Raw genomic sequence first — 20,582 nt, forward strand, 5'->3', positions numbered from 1 at the left:
ATCAGAGGTAAGAAGAGACAATAAGGCCCCAAACAGGAAAAAAAATGTATTTAATACTTTAACAAAATGCAAAATAAAGTACCCAAGTTACAAAACATAAATTCCTTTGGTTCAATAATCACACCACTATTTTTACCTTCCAATGGCTACAGACATCATCCCCTCAAAGTGAAGTCACACCATCCCCCTCATACTGAAGACATCATGCCAAAACTGTTTCACGCACCCCCCCATTCAGTGGAACCGCGGGCAACTTACATGAAGCTGGGCTGTGGGGCAGGAAAAAGGGGAACAGGTTGGTCTGAAGGGAAAAGGGAGACTCTACACATGCAGAACAAGTCGATGGGGGAGTTCTCTGCTGGGTCACTATGGTATGAATCATACCGCCGTACATGCTACGTGAGGCTGAGTCCCTTGGTACAATCACATATAAATACACACAGTTCAGCCACCCTGAGCATTCCCAGGGAGAACAGAAACAAACAAACCAATACAGAGAAGCAGGGAGAGAAGCAATGGCACCAAGAGGCAGATCACAGAATACCAGAGAACATCCAGTCCAGATCCTTAGTTTTACAGACGGGGCGAATGAAGCCTAGAGAAATGAAGTGTCTTACCAAGAGACCCACAGTTCACGGCAGTTGGTATTAGAACTCCATACTTTCTTTCAACGTGAGCAAGAAGAGAACAGGATGGAAGAGAAATTGCCGGGCCGCTAAGGCAGGGCCCAGAGCCGGGCTCTCACTGCAGTTCTTCTGTCTTTTGGGAAGAGTACCTATGTGGTCTTAAGGCTTTCCTGGGTGTCGCCCAAACTCTCAAGCACCAGGGGTCTTCTGGGTCTTTCTGGGGTCCCTGTGGCTCTGGGACCGAGGGATCCAAAGAAACTGAGAGCCAGGCCGGTTGACCAGGATGGAAGATAATGGTCTTTTAGCTGCTCCCCACTGATCTTAAAAGAGTCATAATCAGCTCAGAATACAAATGTAGCTACCTTAGCCTCGGCTACCGTCACCTAACTGGGGACAGAAAGAGGAATCATGGAGCTGGATTCTGCTGAAGGATGAAAACGGAATAGGAGTTTGCAAAGCACACTCTATTTTCTATCTAGCTGAATGAAGAAGAGGATAAATGAATACACGGAGACAATGGATGTTTGGTTCCATGAGAGATACTGGTTCTGTCACAGAGCCTTACTGAGGGTACACCTTCTTGTGCCGCTCTGCTGGAACTGTGCAGGTATCATACTGTGCCCCTGGCCAGGGAAATACAGGAGAATCAGCGCAGATTCGAAGATTTAAATTAAATAATACGATTTGTCTGATGGGTAGAGATCTGCAGAAAAGGCAGGAAGCCATCCCCAGAGCAGCTCTTTTCTTTCACTTCTTTCTTCTCCCCGGTTCATGAACACAGTACACCAGATCCCGGAGCCATGAAGACGGAACCGCCGACACATCTCAAAACATGCATTTGAAGTGGTTCAAGCAACCTCTCTCACCATCGTGTCCCCTCCCAGCAGTCACTTTTTAGACAGGGAGGCAGCAGTCGACTGTGACTGCGAGATCTGACTGCACTTCTCAAAGATGACCTCGGCTGAGAGTTTAGGCAGCCCCTGATCCAGAGGGCACTCATCCACCAAGCTGTTCATGGGCGTGGGGGGCAGTGGGGGCTCCTCCTCATCTTGACTCAGTCCAGGAACCAGGGAGTTACCTGCCCTGTCCAATTCCTTGTCTGCCTGCTCCCTGCACACACCCTCTGTCTCACGCTGCCCTGAAGGGATCTTCATGGAGTCAAAATACGCTGACAGGGCCTCCTGGAGCAGAGGCAGAAGTTTCTTCCGAGAGACCTGGGTGTTGCCCTGAAGATAGGCTTGGAGGTGAGGGTGGGTGCTTGGGGCAGGGGTTAGCTTCAGGGATGGAGAGTGGGAGTGTTCCAGCACTCCACAGATCTAAAGAGGAGACAAGATGGGGAGATGGTACATGAGGTGGGGAAGCAAACAGCTGCGGTTTCTAAGATAGAGACTTCTCTTACAGAGAAACATTTTTTTTTTAAATTAAATCATCCAGAGTTCAATATTATTGCTTCAGAAAAAGGCACATTAGCTAATACACATAGTATTTGGAAACAGAAGAAACATTTGAGATCATATATTTCGTTTTATTGATAAGTAAACCCAAGCCTGAAGAGCTTAAGTATCTGAGAGCAAAATCCCGTAGATGATGGGAGAGGCTGAACCACAACCCAGGACCCCCAGCTCCTGACCTAGCGTTGTTTCAAGTGCTTAAAAACTTGATCTCCATCCTTAGTTACAATGGGACAAGCATCTAGATTGAAGTCAGGGGCAAGACAGAGGCAGAAAGAATGAGCAGATCAAAGTGGGGGTGGAAGGTATTCCAGGCACAGTGCCGAGTCTGACCATTTACAAATATCATCTCATTGAATCGTTACCACTACCTTATAAGATGGGTACGGGTATTACCCTCATTTACAGGTAGGGAGACAGAAGCTCAGATGGATTAAGTAATTGCCTGAGGTCATAGTTTGAGCGAAGCAAAGCTGACACTTGAACCCAGGTCCACCACTAAAGCCAGTGTTCTAAATCACTCTTTTATATAATTTCTACCATAGGAGGGAGAGGAGAAGGGAGGGCACACTGTGAGAAGAGGGGTGCAGTGGGGAACCTTCAGGTATCTGCACAGCTTCAGAGGACAGCACAAAGGGGGTGTGGTGGGGAGAAGGCAGGGACATTTCAGAAGGTGGGAGAGGCACTTCCTATGGCCAAAGCACCCTTGCCTTCATGACATGACTAGTAAGAGCCACTGTTTGCTGCCTGCTTACTCTGTGCCCCGCAATGTGCTTTACATACAATCTTGTGTTTAATGATCACATCAGACTAATCAGTGGTGATATTATGCCATATACAGACTCAGAAGTCAATTGACTTGCCTGAGCTCAAGGAGCAGGTAAGTGGCAAATCTGGGAGAGAAAACATGTCCTTCTGCCTTTTAAAACTGTAGTTCTTGGGGCACCTGGGTGGCTCAGTTGGTTAAGCATCTGCCTTCAGCTCAGGTCATGATCCCGGGACCCTGGGATCAAGCCCAGAATTGGGCTCCCTTTCAGCAGGGAGTCTCCTTCTCCCTCTCCATCTGCCTGCCACTCCCCCTGGTTGTGCGCTCTCTCTCTCTGTGTCAAATAAATAAATAAAACTGTAGTTCCTTCCACAGTGCCAAACTACCTTCCACTAAATGAAATTACATTTACTTCCAGAAAAGGAAAGGGTGACATAACCTTCTCTGGAAGCAAAAGATTATCTGACTGTATGCAGACCAGTCTTTGGTAGTCCTCACACTGCCCAAGAAATCCCAAACATTCCTGGACTGTCTTAAGCCCACTCTTAAATTCTTCCCTGGGCTAATCAGTAACCAACAGAGGAAAAGAAAGGGGAAGTAGTGGGAAAAGTGGCCAAACAGATCAGGAAAGAAAACAAACCTGCTCTTGGATTTCTTCTCTACAGAGTTAGCAGTAGATAGAGTAATTCATCCCTGCATGGTTAAGTAGTAGAAAAGGCATCTCTGGTGTTTCCCATTTTCAAGGCAATAGGGTAAAAAGAAAGGAACTGGTTTTCAGGGATGAGGAATTAATGATTAGACCAAGAATTGAGTTTTAACTCCAGATTTATAACACTGCTTTTTAATCTGATTTCAAGTTCCTTCAAACAGGAACTGTGTCTCTAATTGTCTTTGGAATCTTTCTTTCTCAACAACAGTATGATTAAGGATATTCACATGTAGAGAGAATGGGGAAAAGCGAGGAGGGAAGATTCGGGAAATACGTCAGGGGCGTCTGTGTAAATACAAGAACCAAGGGGTGCCTGGGTGGCTCAGATGGTTGAGCGTCTGCATTTGGCTCGGGTCCTGATCTCCAGGTCCTGGGATCGAGTCCCATGTTGCGCTCCCTGCTCAGCAGGGAGTCTGCTTCTCCCTCTTCTTCTGCCTCTCCCCCTGCTTGTGGTCTCTCTGTCTCTCCCTCAAATGAATAAATAAAATCTTTAAAAAAAAAAATACAAGAACCAAGGACAGGTCTTTTTTTTTTTTAAAGATTTATTTATTTGAGAAAGAGAGAGCTCGTGCACACATGCATGCAAGTGTGTGCCCACGCAAGGGGGTGGGCAGAGGGGGGGAATCTTGAGCAGACCCCCACTGAGCCCGATGTGGGGCTCCAACCCACAACCCATAAGATCATGACCTGAGCAGAAATCAAGAGTCAGACAATATACTCAACAGACTGAGTCACCGGCGCTCCCCAAGGACAGGTCTGTACAGCACAGGGTGGTGCGTACAAGCAGAGCTCCGTAGGGACTTCAGGCTGCAGAAGGGACAGACTCACCGTCATTCGGAGTGCTGCATGGGGACAGAAAATAGCCAGCTGCCGCACTGGCTCATTGTGAGTGTTGAAAAAGATAGTCATGGTGACCAGGACATCACAGTTGTGAGACTGGCAGAAAGCATGGAGATCTGCAATGAGGCCAGACCTCTGCAGAAAGGCCTGAAAGAGAAGAAACAGGGCAGTGATAAGAGCTTCAGCCGGACCCTCTTTGTCACCAGCGACAAAACATGCTCACGAAGGGTTTCTTTCCATGTTAACCTGGGGCTTATACTCCATAAGAACAGTATCTCATATTGACTCTGTGCTATTTATGTGCTGGGAAGCAGCAGGTAGAATGGGGAGAATATAGGTTTTAGATTCAGACAGAACTGGTTTGAAAATCAGCTCTATGACCTATTAGCTATATAATCAGGGAGTTGTATAGTAAGCTCCTCGGACTTGAGTTTTTTCATTTGTAAAATGAGGCTAGAACCTTTATCAAAAGTGATTTTTTTTTTTTTAAGATTTTATTTATTTGACAGAGAGAGAGCGAGAGCAGGAACACAAGCAGGGAGAGTGGGAGAGGGAGAAGCAGGCTTCCTGTGGAGCAGAGAGCGTGATGTGGGGCTCAATCCCAGGACCCCGGGATCATGACCTGAGCCGAAGGCAGACTCTCAACGACTGAGCCACCCAGGTGCCCCAAAAGTGATTGTTTTAAAACTTAAAGTGTGATCATGTAAGGAACATGCCGGGCACATACAAGGCTCTCCTGTTCTTGCCATCAAACAAGCAAGGCCTTTGCCGCGGAGCTATTTTTATTCTAAAACAGAACAATGGGGCATACCAGTAACAACAGACACGGGATGCCTGCACCCTTGGCCCTTCGTTCTTTGCCAAACTCATCTTCTCCACAGTCTCAGGTAGTATTTTTTCTACTGGATGATACTGCCAGCTATTTCAGATCAGGGCTTTGCTCTATCCCTGGCATTTCTAATGTGTCGATTTGTACTGTGTCAATGTATGCTACTTGGCAAGCCTTCTCTGTTCTTATGTTTGTTTCTCAAACGAGGCAGCAAGGGGAAAGACCGGGCTCTTTTGTTTCCTTGAAATTACTTAGTATTTAGTAGAAAGCTGTACAGACTATGAGGGAATGTGTTCAGATCAGGTTGTCAAATGATGTAAATCAATATGACATGGAACCAGGTAGTGAAATACCATTGTCAAAGTTATATTCAGTCACCCAGTCAACAAAATTTACTGAGTACCCACAATTGCCACGTACTGCAAAGGTGCTAGAGATACAGCAGAAACAAAAGAAACAGGGTCCTACCTCTGGTGGAGCTGATAAACTACCAGAGGAATATGGACAATAAGCAAGGAAACCATGAAATTGATTAGATCAGTCCATTAAGTGCTATGAACAAAATTCAAAAACTGTTAGATTTTTGAGCACAGAGAATATTATGTCAATTACAGTGGTGAGGAAAAACCTCTTAAAAGAGGAGACATCTGAATTAAGACCTGAGTGATAAGAGCTAGCTCTGCAAAGGCAAAAGCCAGTGCAAAGGCCCTGAGGTGTGAATGAGCTTAATGGTTCCAATGAACAGAAAGAAAATTAGTGTGGCTACAGCAGTGTGAGTGCAGGAGTGGGGCTGGAAGGAGGTGAGGTCGGAGAGAGAGAGGCGAGGGCCAGATCAAGGAGGGCCCTGTAAACCACAGCAGGGCCTTTAAATTCTATTAGGAATGCAAAGAGGGACACCTGGGTGGCTCAGTCAGTTAAGCATCTGCCTTCAGCTCAGGTCATGATTCCAGGGTCCTGGGATGGAGCCCTGTGTCGGGCTCCCTGCTCAGCGGAGAGCCTGCTTCTCCCTCTCTCTCTGCCTGCCACTCCCCCTGATTGTGTGCTCTCTCTCTGTCAAATAAACAAACAAACAAATAAATAAAAATCTTAAAAAAAAAAGGAATGCAATGAAAAGGCAGCAGAGGGAGAAAGCTGATGTGATCGACTTACATCTTTTTTGTTTTGTGTTTGTTTTTTTCGGACCTACATCTTATAAAGAGATCACTCTGGCCGTTGTGGGGAGAGTGGTTTGTAGGGTGCAAAAGAAGTAGGGAAGCCAGTATGCAGCCTATCACAGTAGTGCGGTGAGAGGTCATGGACTGTGGGAGTGCCAGCAGACGTGACAGAAGGTACACAGGTACAAGATATATTATGGAGGGGAGCCAGGAGTGAGGAGCAAGGTTACGCACGTAACTGAGGGCTTTCTCTCCCACCCACACCTCCACTTTGCTCTTACCTCCAAATCCATATATATTGCACTAATGGCCACCTTGGTGTCTTGTCTGGAGATGGTCTTCTGATCCTTTCTCAGCATCTGCTCAGTGGTCAGTCCTAGACAATGGATTTGAGACCAGGGGTCAAACAAGAGAGCCCAGGGTCCCCAGACCAGGAAGGTGAGGACACCAAGACGGGTCAAGGATGAGGAAAAACACAGCCTCTCTTTGAGGGGCAATGAATAGGGGAGATAACCAAGAATGTAACTACATAAGAAAAAATTATTTTAAATAACTGAGTCACAATAGTTGCTGTTTCCCCTTTCTGCATAGTTTTAACTTTCTACAAGTACATGTGGTACTTCCCTTTTTTTTATGTCAACAGGTGGTATCTGGGTAAAAAATTATGGAAGTTATTTTTGTTCTCCTCCTTTGTCCTTTGTATATTCACCCTCAATGTTTCTCCTGCTTCCCTAAACAATCATCTAGATCTCACTCAGATAATTTAGTATTCCTTCAGCAGATTTTACTTATATACCTATATTCTCTGATTAGACCAGAAACCTGACACTCATATATTCCTCCTCTTCCTACCCAATAGCCAGGATAGAACAATCCAGTAAATGATTGATAAGTTCATGATCAGACTCACATATTACCTTGGTTCTCTCTGCTATAAAGCTTAAATCATTATGCATGCTCTGAAATTGTTTCAATGGTGTTCAAGAATACAATGAACAATCAGGGCACCCAGGTGGCTCAGTTGGTTAAGCAGCAGACTCTTGATTCTAGCTTAGGTCTTGATCTCAGGGTCATGAGACCATGCTGAACGTGGAGCCTGCTTAGGATTTTTTTCTCTCCCTCTGTGCCCCCACCCCCAAGTCCGCGCACTCTCTACTCTCTCTCTAAAAAAAGAAAAAAAGAATACGATGAACAAGTCTCGCCCATCTGTTTTCTCACGTGGAAGGGAGAGAAGTCAGTTTACTGTTTCATACCTGATATATCAAACTTTGCCTTTTGTAGAGAGTCAAAGATGTCATTCCTCTTGGGCAGATCTGGGAAGAGGGCCTCCAGTTTCTCCACATATTTGCTGTCTTTTGGGGTTGCCTTTCCAACTTTCAGGTCCATGTTGACACAATCCAGGATGATTGTTCCTGTGGAGACGAGACAAAACTCAAATCCTATGGCCTTCCATTCGCAACCACTAGAACACACACATAACCCTCAAACCAGATGGACATAATAGAGAAGACCGTGTGGCAAACTCACTGAAAACAAAACAAGAAACTGGGACTATGTCTTGAGTAAGACTTCCCCAATCCAAATTAAAATGTAGGCAGGAAAATGGGGAAAAGGCAGAAAGGGTGCCTGAGCACCCCAATCATCAGAGATCTTGAAACCAAGTTAGAGAGAGATGACCTCCCTTCTGTAGGCCAAATTCCATTAAAGAAACTTAGAAGTCATGGGCGCCTGGGTGGCTCAGTTGGTTAAGCGACTGCCTTCGGCTCAGGTCATGATCCTGGAGTCCTGGGATCGAGTCCCACATCGGGCTCCCTGCTCGGCAGGGAGTCTGCTTCTCCCTCTGACCCTCCTCCCTCTCATGCTCTCTGTCTCTCATTCTCTCTCTCGCAAATAAATAAAATCTTAAAAAAAAAAAAAAAAAAAAGAAACTTAGAAGTCAGAAGAGATAGTCTAATCCAATTCTCTCTCTCTCTCTCTCTTTTTTTTTTTTTTACAAATGGAAAAAATGAGAACAAGAAAGGTGAAGAAACTTGCGCAAGGTCACATAACAACCTCCTGGACAGGAATGGTATTAGAATCCGTTCCCTGCTTCTGTGGCTGGTTCTCTTTCCATCATACAATGCTGCAGTAGGCAGCCTCTAGGTCTGTTGTCCCGTGCTTCCTTTCTGCTTTCACCACAGCCATTTTTTTTTTTAAAGATTTTAATTATTTATTTGACAGAGAGAGAGAGAACACAAGTAGGCAGAGTGGCAGGCAGAGGGAGAAGCAGGCTGTCGCTGAGCAGGGAGCCCAACGTGGGGCTTGATCCCAGGACCCTGAGATCACTACCTGAGCCGAAGGCAGATGCTTAACCGACTGAGCCACCCAGGCGCCCCTCACCACAGCCTTTTAATGTCTAATTGTCCCCTGAAAGGACCCAGCCTTTGAAATGGACGGGATAGCTTGGAGAGGGTATGATCAAGCTGGAAGTCTAGACTTTTCCATTCTCGGGAAAACTGGGTGGCTCAGTCGTTAAGCATCTGCCTTCAGCTCAGGTCATGATCCCGGGGTCCTGGGATCAAGTCTCACATCGCTTCCCCCTCTCCCACTCCCCCCTGCTTGTGCTCTCTCTGACAAATAAATAAATAAAATCTTAAAAAAAAAAAAAAAAAAGAATGAGGATCTAGACTTAAAAAAAAACAAGAGACTTTTCCCCTCTCCCGACCAGAAAGACCAGAAAGCCACCCTCACCGTGCAGAAGGGCTGCAGTCTGCCTGTCCAAGATCTCTGGTGCCCCCTGCAGGATTCTCTCGGTCACCAGGGTAGCGCAGGACCCCACCAGCTCCACGGACACGGGGCAGGGAGGGCAGTGCCTCTGCTCGATGGGCCGATGGTCTAGCACCTCGGCTACCGCCTCTTCTAGGGCTGCGTCACCTCTGTGTGCGGAAGCAGGGGGTAGGGCAAAGAGAAGGAAAGATGGGTAGGGGCACTCCAGCCGGTTCTAACCAAATCTCCACCTCACCCATGAAGGAAAATGCACATCTTAGGCAAACATTCAGAACTTTGGTCACTTCTACCTCTGCCTCCCTGTTCTCAAGTTTTTCTTACATGTTGTAACTGAAGTCATCTTTAAATAGTGTATAAGTGAATTTGGTGAAGTATCAGCTACAAGTATCTACAAGTATTTGATGTCCTTGGGAGTTGCCTTTCGGATTGACATGCTTGGCATCCAACATCTAAATCTCTCCTGTCATCTCAATCCACTTAATACCCAAATTCCACACAGTTCATCAGATTCCACGGCTTCTATCTTTTCTACACGCCCCCCACCACCACCATGGCTCTGCTACTGCCTTATTCTAGGCCCTCAGTATCTCTCATCTGGATTATTCCAACAGTTTCCTAACCAAAGACCGACTCCTGATCTTGGGGCCCCCCTGTGCTGTCCTCCACAAAGCTGCTGAATGATCATTTGAAAAATGCACATTTGATTTTGTTAGGATCTGGAATAAATATAACTCCCAATAGTTCCCCACTACCCTAACACCAAGTCTTGTCTCCTTGGCAGGGCCTACAATCTGGCCCCCACTGACCTCCCTAGTCTCACCTCTTCCTCTGTCCTACTTCTCTGTCACATTTTATGCTCCAGCTATGCAAAACAAATTCCAATTCTGCCAATTTACCATGCTATTTCATGCCTGTCTGCCTTTGCTTATATTAATTCCTTTCTCTGCCTGGATGCTTTTCCTAACTACCTTGGCTCCCCACTCCAGGAGCAAACACTCAAGAGTGAGATCAAGGGTCAACTCTCTTAGGAAACCTTTCCTCACACCCTCTACTCCCCTTGACTATATTTAACTACCCCATCCTTCGTGCACCTCTTGTCCTCTAGAGTGTCGGTTATCACACACCTCCAACACCCATCACAATGCAACTAATGAGATATTGCCTTATGTAGGAAATAATTTTGCTTTTTAAAAACTAAAAATAGAGTAGTAACTATTATTCAAAAGCTTCTATTACAATAAATCTGCCACAAAATAGTGATACCAAAGGCAGCTTTAAATGATTTCTGAGTTCTCCTTTAGTTTCACCTCTCCATGTTTCTATTTCTTTTTGTTACTTGCATAACTGGAGAACTGACAATATTTTCTGTTGATTTTCTATATCTGATATGACCCAGCAATTACAATTAGCCTGTGAGATCCCGAGAGCAGAAATTCTTTCTTCCTCTCTTTATTTCTTAATCATCAGAACTCAACATGGCACATGATAAATATCGGCTTAACTTCCTTCTACTTACTTGGGTAAGACATGATGGTCAACAAGGATAAGGGTGAGTTGGCCAGCCTGGTGCAAGGCATGGAGGTCAATCTCATCCCGGAAAATCAAGAGGGACTCTGGAATGTTAATCTTCTGAAGGAAGAAGACATTGTCACCTCGTAGAGGTAGCTCAGAACGATTTATATTTAAGACTGGCACAAAGACTTCCTCAGCCTCTGTCGTCTGGATAAGGAAAGTGAAAAGAACACATGGCAATGTTTTGGAATAAACAGGAAAAATAACAAAATTATTGGGACTAAAGGAGATGTGATCTTGGGTAAGTCACTGACTTTCTCAGAGCCACAATTACCCAGTTGATAAAAAAATAAAAGGACCAGGGCGCCTGGGTGGCTCAGGCGTTAAGGGTCTGCCTTCGGCTCAGGTCATGATCCCAGGTCCTGGGATCGAGCCCCTCACTGGGCTCCCTGCTCGGCGGGAAGCCTGCTTCTCCCTCTCCCACTCCCCCTGCTTGTGTTCCCTCTCCTGCTGTGTCTCTCTCTGTCAAATAAATAAATAAAATCTTTAAAAAAAAATAAAAAAATAAAAAAAAAAGGACAACTCTTGCCCTCTCTCCTTCTTAGCATAACATGAAGGTCAACAAGGTAACTCATAGAAAAGACCTAGTTCTAGATGCTGCAGAGAAGGGATTATCAGTCCTCAAAAACTGACCTGGGCATGAGACCACTGGTACCCAGAAGAACTCAATAAGTTTGAATATCGCTTTATGATTTACAATTTCTTCAAAATACATCTACTCATTTGATCCTCCCAGCAACATTGCAAAATAGTATCATTTCAGATTCTAGAGATGGTGACCTGAGACTCAGCAAAGTCAAGGAATTTAACTGACCCAAGACTAAATAGTGTTAAGTAGCAGAGCTGGGACTTGCATCCAGATCTTTTCATTCTAAGGGACTCTGTTGCTAAGTACTCACCTTTGCCAGGTAAAAAGCCAGGGCAAGAGCTGACACCATGGAGTCCAAGTCACAGGCTTCATTTCCCAGCACGATGTGTAGCGGCCGGGACTCCTGGTGAGGAAGGAGAATGGGACACTAGCAGAAGCATTTCTATTTCCGTTTACCTTATATGTGAGCAGGGCTTCACACACCTCTTCTCACCGGTCTTCACAGAGGAGGTAGATCAGATAATCTTACAGGTCCTCATTTCATGGATGAGGAAATGGCTGGGAGGCCAACCATGTTTAGCTAAATTTAAGCATTCCACACATATCCAGTAAGTAGAAAAGTGCCCTTTCTCCTACTACACCATCTCCTTGATTATCAACTTAAAAAAGAATAGCAGTAAATAAATCTCTAACTTCTTATGCTTCCTTGGGCACTTGAGAAATCAAAGGTAGAGCAGTTGAGGTAGCTGATGTATTCAAGCCATATCAACCCCAGTTTGTTTTTCTGGTCTTTGACCCCTGCCATTTTCAAAATAGGGAAAAGCATCCTTATACTTCTAAATCATAAGAGGTGAAGAGCTCTTGAAAATGAAGGTAAAAATAAAATCTAGTCCAGTTATCCAGCCCATGAAAACTCCCCAACCCTGAGAAGCCTCAATGATAAGCAGATATAACTAACACTCTCACTACCCAGGACACAGACACTTTCCCCAGCAGGTTCAAATTAAAACAAGAACAGTTGGGCGCCTGGGTGGCTCAGGCATTAAGCGTCTGCCTTTGGCTCAGGTCATGATCCCAGGTCCTGGATCGAGCCCCATATCAGGCTCCCTGCTCCGCGGGAAGCCTGCTTCTCCCTCTCCCACTCCCCCCTGCTTTTGTTCTTGCTCTCGCTGTGTCTTTCTCTGTCAAATAAATAAAATCTTTAAAAAAAAAACAAAAACAAGAACAGCTGCTGCTGCTGGAACTTTTATTTTTATAATTTATTATTTACTATTATTTTTAAGTAATCTTTACACCAAGTGTGGGGCTCGAACTCATGAGCCTGAGATCACGAATTGCATGCTCCACCGACTGAGCCAGCCAGGAGCCCTGGAACTTTTATTTTTAAAGCTTGAAAAATCCAGCTATTAATAAGAACCGAGGAGGGAGGAATATCTGCTATTCCTAACCTTGTTCTCTTGCATCTCCCTAGCTGTCAGAATCTTAAATAAAATACATTAAAACCACAGTGCCCACAATAGCAGAGACAAAGCAGGGTTTTGCTTTGTTGGAAACATTTATTTTATTGAGTGTGCCGTGCATTGCTCTAATATTTTTACATTTAATCTTCAAAACATTTAATCTTCAAAACAACCAAAGAGGTAGGTACTTTAAGAATTATTATTTCAGGGACGCCTAGGTGGCTCAGTTGGTTATCTCTGTTTTGAAGATGAGGAAACTGAGCACAGAAAGGTTGAGGTAGGGACACCTGGGTGGCTCAGTTGGTTAAGCATCTGCCTTCGGCTCAGGTCATGATCCTGGGGTCCTGGGATCCAGCCCTGCATTGGGATCCTTGCTCAGCGGGGAGCCTGTTTCTCCCTCTGCCTGTCGCTCCCCCTGCTTGTGCTCTCTCTCTCTCTGACAAATAAATAAACAAAAATCTTAAAAAAAAAAAAAAGGAATTATTATTTCATTCCAGGAATGAGCATTCTGCCAGATATAATGAGACCATAAAGTCCATGGCTCAGCTTAGGGCACAAGAATTCTCTCTTACCAGTTTATTTTTGAACTTCTATCTCAGCCTGCTTCTGACAGAGGAAGAGATAAGAGATAAAATGAGACATACCAGTTATAGCAGAGTTTCCTAATTTCAGTACTACTGGCATTTTGGACTGGATCATTCTTTGTTGTGGGTGGGGGCTGTCCTGTGCGAGGGAGGATGTTTGGCAGCATCCCCGGATTCCACCCACTAGATGCCAGTAGCACCCTCAGGAATGACATCAAAAATGTCTCCAGATTTGCCAAATATTCCTGGGGTGGGGGTGGGGGCAAAAATCACCACCAGCTGAGAACTACTGGGTTACAGACAGGTGAAAATCCAAACAATCTGACTTCTTCAATCAGGAAAGATTTGCTAGATGCAAGAGTTTCAAAAAGTAGGAAAGGGGTTCAGGGCAGCAAAACACAGCAATCAACAGTTATCAAGTAATGTAACTATAGGAGGAAAGGGAATCTAGGTGAACCTAGAATCATCTTGCCTCTTTGGCTGTTACCCACTCCCCTCCCTTCCCCAGGAAGCTACAGCCAGAAAGGTACAATTTTATAAGACTTCTAGTGGTATAAATTGCCCTATCTGGTGCCATAAATTGCCCTAAATAGATTTTTTTTTTTAAGTTTTATTTAAGTAATCTCTACACCCAACATGGGGCTCCAACTCACAACCCAGAGATCAAGAGTCAGATGCTCTTCCAACTGAGCCTGTCACGTGCCCCAGGTTTCTGTTTTTAAACCACCTTTTTCCGCATCTCCTACTCCCAACCCCCAGAGAAGTACAAAAGGCAGAGGTTACCTGTCGAGGTTTTGCAGAGAGGACTTCTGGGGAAAGTTTGCCCTGCACCCGTTTCTCTAAGCCTACCTCACAAGGGTGGCAGCCCAGACCTGCCCATACTGAACGGTAGGGGAGAGCGGAGATTCTTTCCAATATTAAACTCTTTTCCTACATTATACAAGAATTCAGTCCTACAGTAACTCCTCTAACTTGGAATTCCTCCTCCGGGTACCAGAGAAAGTCCCCCTGTTTCCTGGATACCAAGAACTGCCCAGATGGCTGTGGACCAAAGTGGCAACAAAGCACTCGACGTAAGTGGCTGCAGAGATAACGAGCTCACTGAAGCAGTAAGGCGGGCACCATGTTCCCTAGAAAGGGAACCGTATCATAAACACGCGTGGCCATATGGTTCTGACTCTGGAGAAAAAAGGGATGCGGAACGGAGAAAAGGCAGAGCAAGCAGGACAGACCTAGTGCTGGGCCCCCAAAGAAACTTTCCAAAACTCACATTAGTGCTGCTTCAGCTGAATCAGAACCGGTCAGATCCCCAGCATGGAGAAGGCTAAGCAGAAAAGCAGAAAGAAGGGACCACATACCACTAAGTCTGTGACTCTGAGGAGAAATGAAATCCACAGGAAGGTGAATAACTAATCCCTTGCTCAGGCAAGCCAAGAGAGCAGCCATAAGGAATGAATACAAAAGCAATCCTCTGGGACTTTTGCCATATCTTGGAAAGGACTGAGCAGAGGCTGTGGTGGCCTTCCTTTCCCTGTCAGGGCCCACCACCACCCCAGCCTGTCCGGTCTATGCACCACCCACAAAACGTGCTGTGCATATTCCCAGCTCTGACCTTCGCACTCTGTTCTTCTCTGTCAGAAAGCAGCAGAACTGCCATTTGAAGAGACCACAGACTAGGCTAAATCCCTGCTCTGCTGCTGCTCCTTTTCCTTCTTCTTCTTTTTTTTTTTTTTTAAGATTTTATTTATTTGATAGAGAGAGAGAGAGCGCACAAGCAGGGGGAGCGGCAGGCAGAGGGAGAAGCAGGCTCCCCACTGAGCAGGGAGCCCGATGTGGGACTCGATCCCAGGACCCCGGGAATCATGACGCCCAACGGTCGGAGCCACCCAGGCGCACCCCCCACCCCCAGCTCTGCTTCTTACTTGTTGTGGGACTTGGGCCTCTCTAAGCTTCATTTTTGGTTTTAAAAATGATAATACTGTAACCAGTTTCATGAAGTTGTTATGAGGATTAAATGAGATAGCCTGTAAGTGCCTACTGGGTGGTTAGAAAGATGAGCTGCCTTCCATCTTCTTTCTCTACCCGTCCCTCCTGGTCCATTCATGCCACCTAAAGCCCCTGTCTCTGTGTCACCTTCCCTTTCCACCCAGACCACAGCAATCCTCCTCCTCCAGACCTCCAGCTGCCAGCACTCATATGGAACTCCTACCTTAAGGAACTCGCTATCTTTTCGTGGGCATGTATCTTAATCTTGAACATAGTTTATGACTTTGGCGACTAAACACTCTGTTGTTCAAACAGGGACACTTTGAGAATGAAAAGGGATGCAATAAATGGTTATGTGCGAATAAACTAAAACTGTCCTGGGCTGCCCGACTTATAAGGCACCCTTCTCTTCATTTAGGAAAAACGTGTAACTCTTAACCCCCACCCCACCGCATCCTCCACCAGCTGAGAGCACAAGCCAAATAATCTTGCTTTTCTGACCATCAGAGGAAGGGGTGAGCACAGATACAGCTATACTTAGAGCATGAGGAAACCTGAGCTGCCAATGGAAGAAATACAATCTGAGAGCCCCAAGTAAATATAAACTTTTCTTCCTAACAGAGAAACCAATAAACAAAAAAACCACCCAAACCCACTAGTCACAATGACTAGATCCTGATGCTCTTTGTGACCTCAATGCAGGGAGTGAGGATGGGCTCTCGGGCTGGCAAAAGCAACTACCAGCCTTCTGAAGCTGAATATGGTCTGGTGCCTCCTCTACAAAATAGTTAATGAGGGAGGAAAAAAAGGAGACAGGGAGCCAGAGATAGAGAAGCCCTCCCAGCAGAGAAAATGGTACCGATACTGACGAAAGGACTATGGTGTCTTCAGGATAGCCAGCCACTCCCGATTCCTGCCTTCCACAATGAGCAGTGCAGACAACGCGGATTATCTGAAGGCTGCTGGATGAATACCTACACTTGAACGTGGCTCCACCCTGACGCAAAGGTTCTTCCCCACTAGTAGTGAAAGATGAGTCACCATGAATAGGACATTTAGTTAAACAGGATTTCTTTCTTTCTTTTTTTTTTTTTTTTTTAAAGATTTTATTTATTTATTTGACAGACAGAGACACAGTGAGAGAGGGAACACAAGCAGGGGGAGTGGGAGAGGGAGAAGCAGGCTTCCTGCTGAGCAGGGAGCCTGATGCGGGGCTCGATCCCCGGACCCTGGGATCATGACCTGAGCCGAAGGCAGACGCTTAATGACTGAGCCACCCAGGCGCCCCTAAACAGGATTTCTTTTAAATGGAACATCCTACTATCGTTGTGGCAGAGGCTGCAGACAATGTCTCTGGTATCAGATGCCAGAGAAAAAAATCTGGTATCAACAGGAGAGTTGGCTGGTTATAAGCTGTCTCTATCCTGTGTAAAAGTCAAGCATCCACATTTCCCGAAAAGTTAACATAGCTTAACGGAAACACTCAAACTTAACAGAATCTCTGTCTAAATCATGTCTTTCTTTACACACGAAACAACAGTGCGGCCTCTGGGGAATGGGATGAGGAGGAGAAGAAAAGATCTTGTTCTTTTTCATTTCATATCTTCTTTGTACTTAGGTTTTCTCACTGTGTGCATTTACCACTTCTATAATTAAAAGCTATCTAAGCTGCGGGCCACCACCTGCATGTCCTGCCACCAGCTCCTCCACTAACATTCCTAGAGTCCGGTTTTCTCATTTCTCCCAGCCCTGGCTAGGCTGTGTGATAAGAAGAACTCTAAGACACAACCTCACCTTCACAAGTTCAGAAAAAGAAAAATCTAGATCTTGCTCCTTAGGAGATGAATGCAGGCAAAAAAAGGTCAGGATACCAGCAATACCAGAAAAACCCAGTATTTTTCAGCTTCATACTGCTGTAGGAGATATGCTGTTAACCTGGGGGGACTCTAAAGCATAGATGCTGAAAGATAGATGCATGCCACGAAAGGCTATTTGGTGAGGTTTCGGGTCCAAGGGCTCTTTTCCAAATGGTGGAAAGGAGACCCCTCATTTGGGTTATTATGGGGGGAAAAATTCCACTGCTTAGCACTCAGAACAGTGCCACAAAGATTCTACATTGGTCCTCCAATGAGCTCCCAGTGGTGGAAATCAGAGGTAACCAAACGAAATGGTTCCAAATTGCCCTATGCATTAAATCAACTTTCCCCAAATCTGTATTTCAGAAGGAAAAATTTGGTGCAATTGGTAATATTAAAATTGTCCTTCACCCCTATGCTTCAGCAGTCGAGTCCACAGAAGTAAATAGGTGACTTTTAGGATTTGTTAAAGACCAGAATTTATCGGCCAGGGGAATTTGCAGAGTTTAAGACACTTAGAAAGGAAAGCATAGTCAACCATCCGTCTAGGTCTCCACATGGGCAGTGTAACTTGAAGTGGGGGGGGCCAGGTGACCTCCTAGAGCCTCTCTGCTAACTGGGAATAGCAGCCAAATGAAATGCTGCCTGACCAGTCCGCATGGCTGGGAGATTCCAACTAGCTCAGAGTACCAAAAATAAGCCACAGTAAGTACCAAAAATAAGTCAAGCTTATAGTTTTCATTCCAAACACACTTTGGGCTTATCCCTTCCAGGCGGGGGATTCTTACGTAATTTATGTGCGTTAAGGCCACAGAAGAAAACTGGAGGCAAAGAATGCAAGTTTTGGGTCAATAACACATATGCCTACAGTATTGAGCATGTTTAGCTTAAAAACAGATTTAAAGTAAAACATGATTAGGGCGCCTGGGTGGCTCAGTCGGTTAAGCGACTGCCTTCGGCTCAGGTCATAATCCCAGAGTCCTGGGATCGAGTCCCACATCGGGCTCCTGGCTCAGCGGGAAGCCTGCTTCTCCCTCTGACCCTCTCCCCTCTCATGCTCTTTCTCTCAAATAAATAAATAAAATCTTAAAAAAAAAAAAAAAAAAGTAAAACATGATTCTCTAATCTAGAATGAGTTCCACCCGCCAGACAGAAACAGCTCTTCTAAAGCAATAAGGCCGTGGGCACAGGTTCTCTCGTACCTCCGGGGCTCACCTGGAGGCCAATGGGCCAAGGAGGCCGGGTGAGTGGTGAACTGAAAGAGGGGCGGGGAGAAAAGGATAAATACACCTCGCGCGGCACTACAGGCGGCGGCAGAGCCGCTCCACCTTTTGACGGAACTGACACAGGCGACAGTGAGCAGAGGCTCAGATGCAGGTCCCAGATCCACGATTCCTCCTCGCAGCTCTTGGGGAGACCCCAAAGGCAGCAGCCAAAACCCGGGAGACGGAGCAGCATTCCCCAGAGCTAGGTTCTCGTTCCTCACTTCCCCCCGGCCCCAAGCTTGATCCGATCCCAAGCCCCCTCCCCACAATTCCGTGTTCCCTCCCCACACCTTCGGGGCTCCCCAGATCCCACATCTTCGTTCTTTCCGGACCTCATGCTTCATTCCTTACGATCACAGACCGGGATTCGTTACCTGCAGAGCGGCTCGACAACCCTGCAGGTAGTCCTCCATGGTGAAGTCCCAGGTGTGCCACCGCCCCTGTCCGTGGAGACGGTACCAGGAGAATGCGCCCCGCCCGGGACTCAGGGGCTAGGGGCGAAAGTCAGGAGGCGGGACTCGAACCCGCCACACAGCGATTCGGCCCCAACCCCCGGAGGAAGTGCGTCATGCGGCGCTCCTGGAGTCCGACGTCGCCCCGCCCCCAGCGGCGGAGGCGGAGCTCCGCGCCCAGAGACTCACGGGGCCCCCTTCCCAGAGGCGCGAAGTGGGGCATGGCGCAGGGCGTCCTGGGAAACGTAGTCTAGGAGCTCCGAAACGACCCCAAGAATGGAGGGAAAGAGAATTTTCCGAGATTACTCATTTGACAGAGAAATGTATATGTGTCACAGTAACCTATGTTTGTGGCATCTAAACTTTCCCTTTCGAGTCAGGCTAAGTATAGCATCTTTCCATATATTACACCGAGCATCTGGGGTTGACGTCTTAAATTACAAAAGCAAAAAGTCTTCCTTTCTCGGATTCTCCCCTTTACCAAACTGACCCGTTGCCGCCAATTTTCTGCTGTCCATGTTATAAAAACATTAAAATAATCTTTTGACTCCTCTTCTTAATACCTACGGTCTCTTGCCAATTCCTGCTGCTATTTCCTTTACAACTCAGTAGTAGCCTGTTTGTCTACAGCCTCGGCAAATGACTCTTCCTTTTTCTGGACCGTTGTAACCTGGGTTTTTTGCGCCCGGCCTCCCTAATTGTTCAAACTGCCCTTTCAGCCTTCAGAGTTGCTTGAAGTTTCATCCTGCGGCAGCCCTGTAAGTCAAGTTAGGAGGGCCCTTCAGAATGTAGAGCTGGGTTCCAACCTCCCTTAACTGCCGCCTTCCAGCCCCACGGTAATGCAGAGTACTGCAAATAAGTGTACTCTCACCATCAAATGCCTCCTCCTTTATTGATCCATCCCTTTATTTCTTACTGCCAGCTTTTCCTGCTCCCCCCTCTTCCTGGCCCCCCCAAGAATTGAAAGGAGGTGACCCATGAGAAGCTGAGGCCTGTGCTGGGAGCAAGGACCGGAGCACAGGGGTATTGGATCTCCTGCTTGCTCAGCTAGTTCTCTCCCTGCTGCCTCTCTTCCCAGAGCCTAGGGAGTCTTCCACACCTTCTGCCCAACCAGTTCCATTTCTAGACACACACACACACACACACAAAGATACCGTAAGGGCTTGGAAAGCAGCAGGATTTTTTTAACTTTAAATGAGTAAATATGCAAATATCATGCTCATTGGCCCTGCTTCTGTGGATTCAGACCAAAGGCCTGCCAAACCCACTGAGAAAGCCCAAATCCAACCAGCCGCTGCTGTCCAGCCTTGCTCCTCCCCACCATCAGCAAGGGCACTTGCTCTTCCCTATTCTCACCAGAGAGGCACAAGCGCTCCGTCCCTTCCAGCAGCAGGCGGAGGGAAGAGAAAGGGTCTGTTGTTTTTCTCTCCTTGTTTCTCTCTCTCTCTCACTGCTGATCACCAAGCTGCTGACCAGGTCAGAAAGCCCTGATGGAAATTCTCCAGTGCTGGGCAAGCCCCTCCTCCTCCAGGGAGCTTGTCCTTGACTAATTTTTCTTTGTCCCGATGGGAAAAAAGAGAGAGAAAGAAAAAAGAAAAACCACAAACTTCCTTTGAAAACCAGCTTGTAGTCAGGGCCTGGAGCGCACGCCCTAGACTCGGCAACTCAGGAATCCTG

The 20,582-nt window shown here is 46.3% G+C and overlaps 1 protein-coding gene across 5 annotated transcripts; it reads right to left on the minus strand.

Moving 5' to 3' along the window:
- Positions 1 to 31: 31 nt before the first annotated feature.
- PRUNE1 (prune exopolyphosphatase 1) lies at positions 32 to 20,340 on the minus strand. 5 transcript variants are annotated; one of them, XM_078072468.1, is made up of 8 exons: positions 20,262 to 20,340; positions 11,613 to 11,705; positions 10,658 to 10,860; positions 9,106 to 9,290; positions 7,629 to 7,787; positions 6,657 to 6,751; positions 4,381 to 4,539; positions 32 to 1,942 (listed from the first exon to the last, which is right to left on the minus strand). In XM_078072468.1, the coding sequence occupies exons 2-8, from the start codon at positions 11,649 to 11,651 to the stop codon at positions 1,514 to 1,516; spliced, it is 1,269 nt and encodes a 422-aa protein (XP_077928594.1). In that variant the 5' UTR covers positions 11,652 to 11,705; positions 20,262 to 20,340; the 3' UTR covers positions 32 to 1,513. The 5 variants fall into 5 exon arrangements, with proteins under 5 accessions (XP_077928594.1, XP_035978850.1, XP_077928592.1 ...); XM_036122957.2 differs by lacking the exon at positions 20,262 to 20,340 and adding an exon at positions 18,828 to 19,356; XM_078072466.1 differs by lacking the exon at positions 20,262 to 20,340 and adding an exon at positions 18,786 to 18,806.
- Between the last annotated feature and the right edge of the window lie 242 nt (positions 20,341 to 20,582).

The sequence above is a fragment of the Halichoerus grypus genome, chromosome 5 (genome assembly GCF_964656455.1).
Source record: "Halichoerus grypus chromosome 5, mHalGry1.hap1.1, whole genome shotgun sequence".
In the NCBI taxonomy this organism is placed as follows: domain Eukaryota; kingdom Metazoa; phylum Chordata; class Mammalia; order Carnivora; family Phocidae; genus Halichoerus; species Halichoerus grypus.

What these genes read in the sequence shown, in the direction of transcription:
- PRUNE1 (XM_036122957.2), bottom strand. Translation starts at nt 18,866, where the DNA reads ATGGAGGACTACCTGCAGGGTTGTCGAGCCGCTCTGCAG. An exon ending in GTTGTCGAGCCGCTCTGCAG is followed by an intron (nt 11,706 to 18,827) that starts GTAACGAATCCC and finishes CTTCCTCACCAG; the next exon opens with GAGTCCCGGCCGCTACACAT. An exon ending in GACTGCAGCCCTTCTGCACG is followed by an intron (nt 7,788 to 9,105) that starts GTGAGGGTGGCT and finishes TCGTCTCCACAG; the next exon opens with GAACAATCATCCTGGATTGT.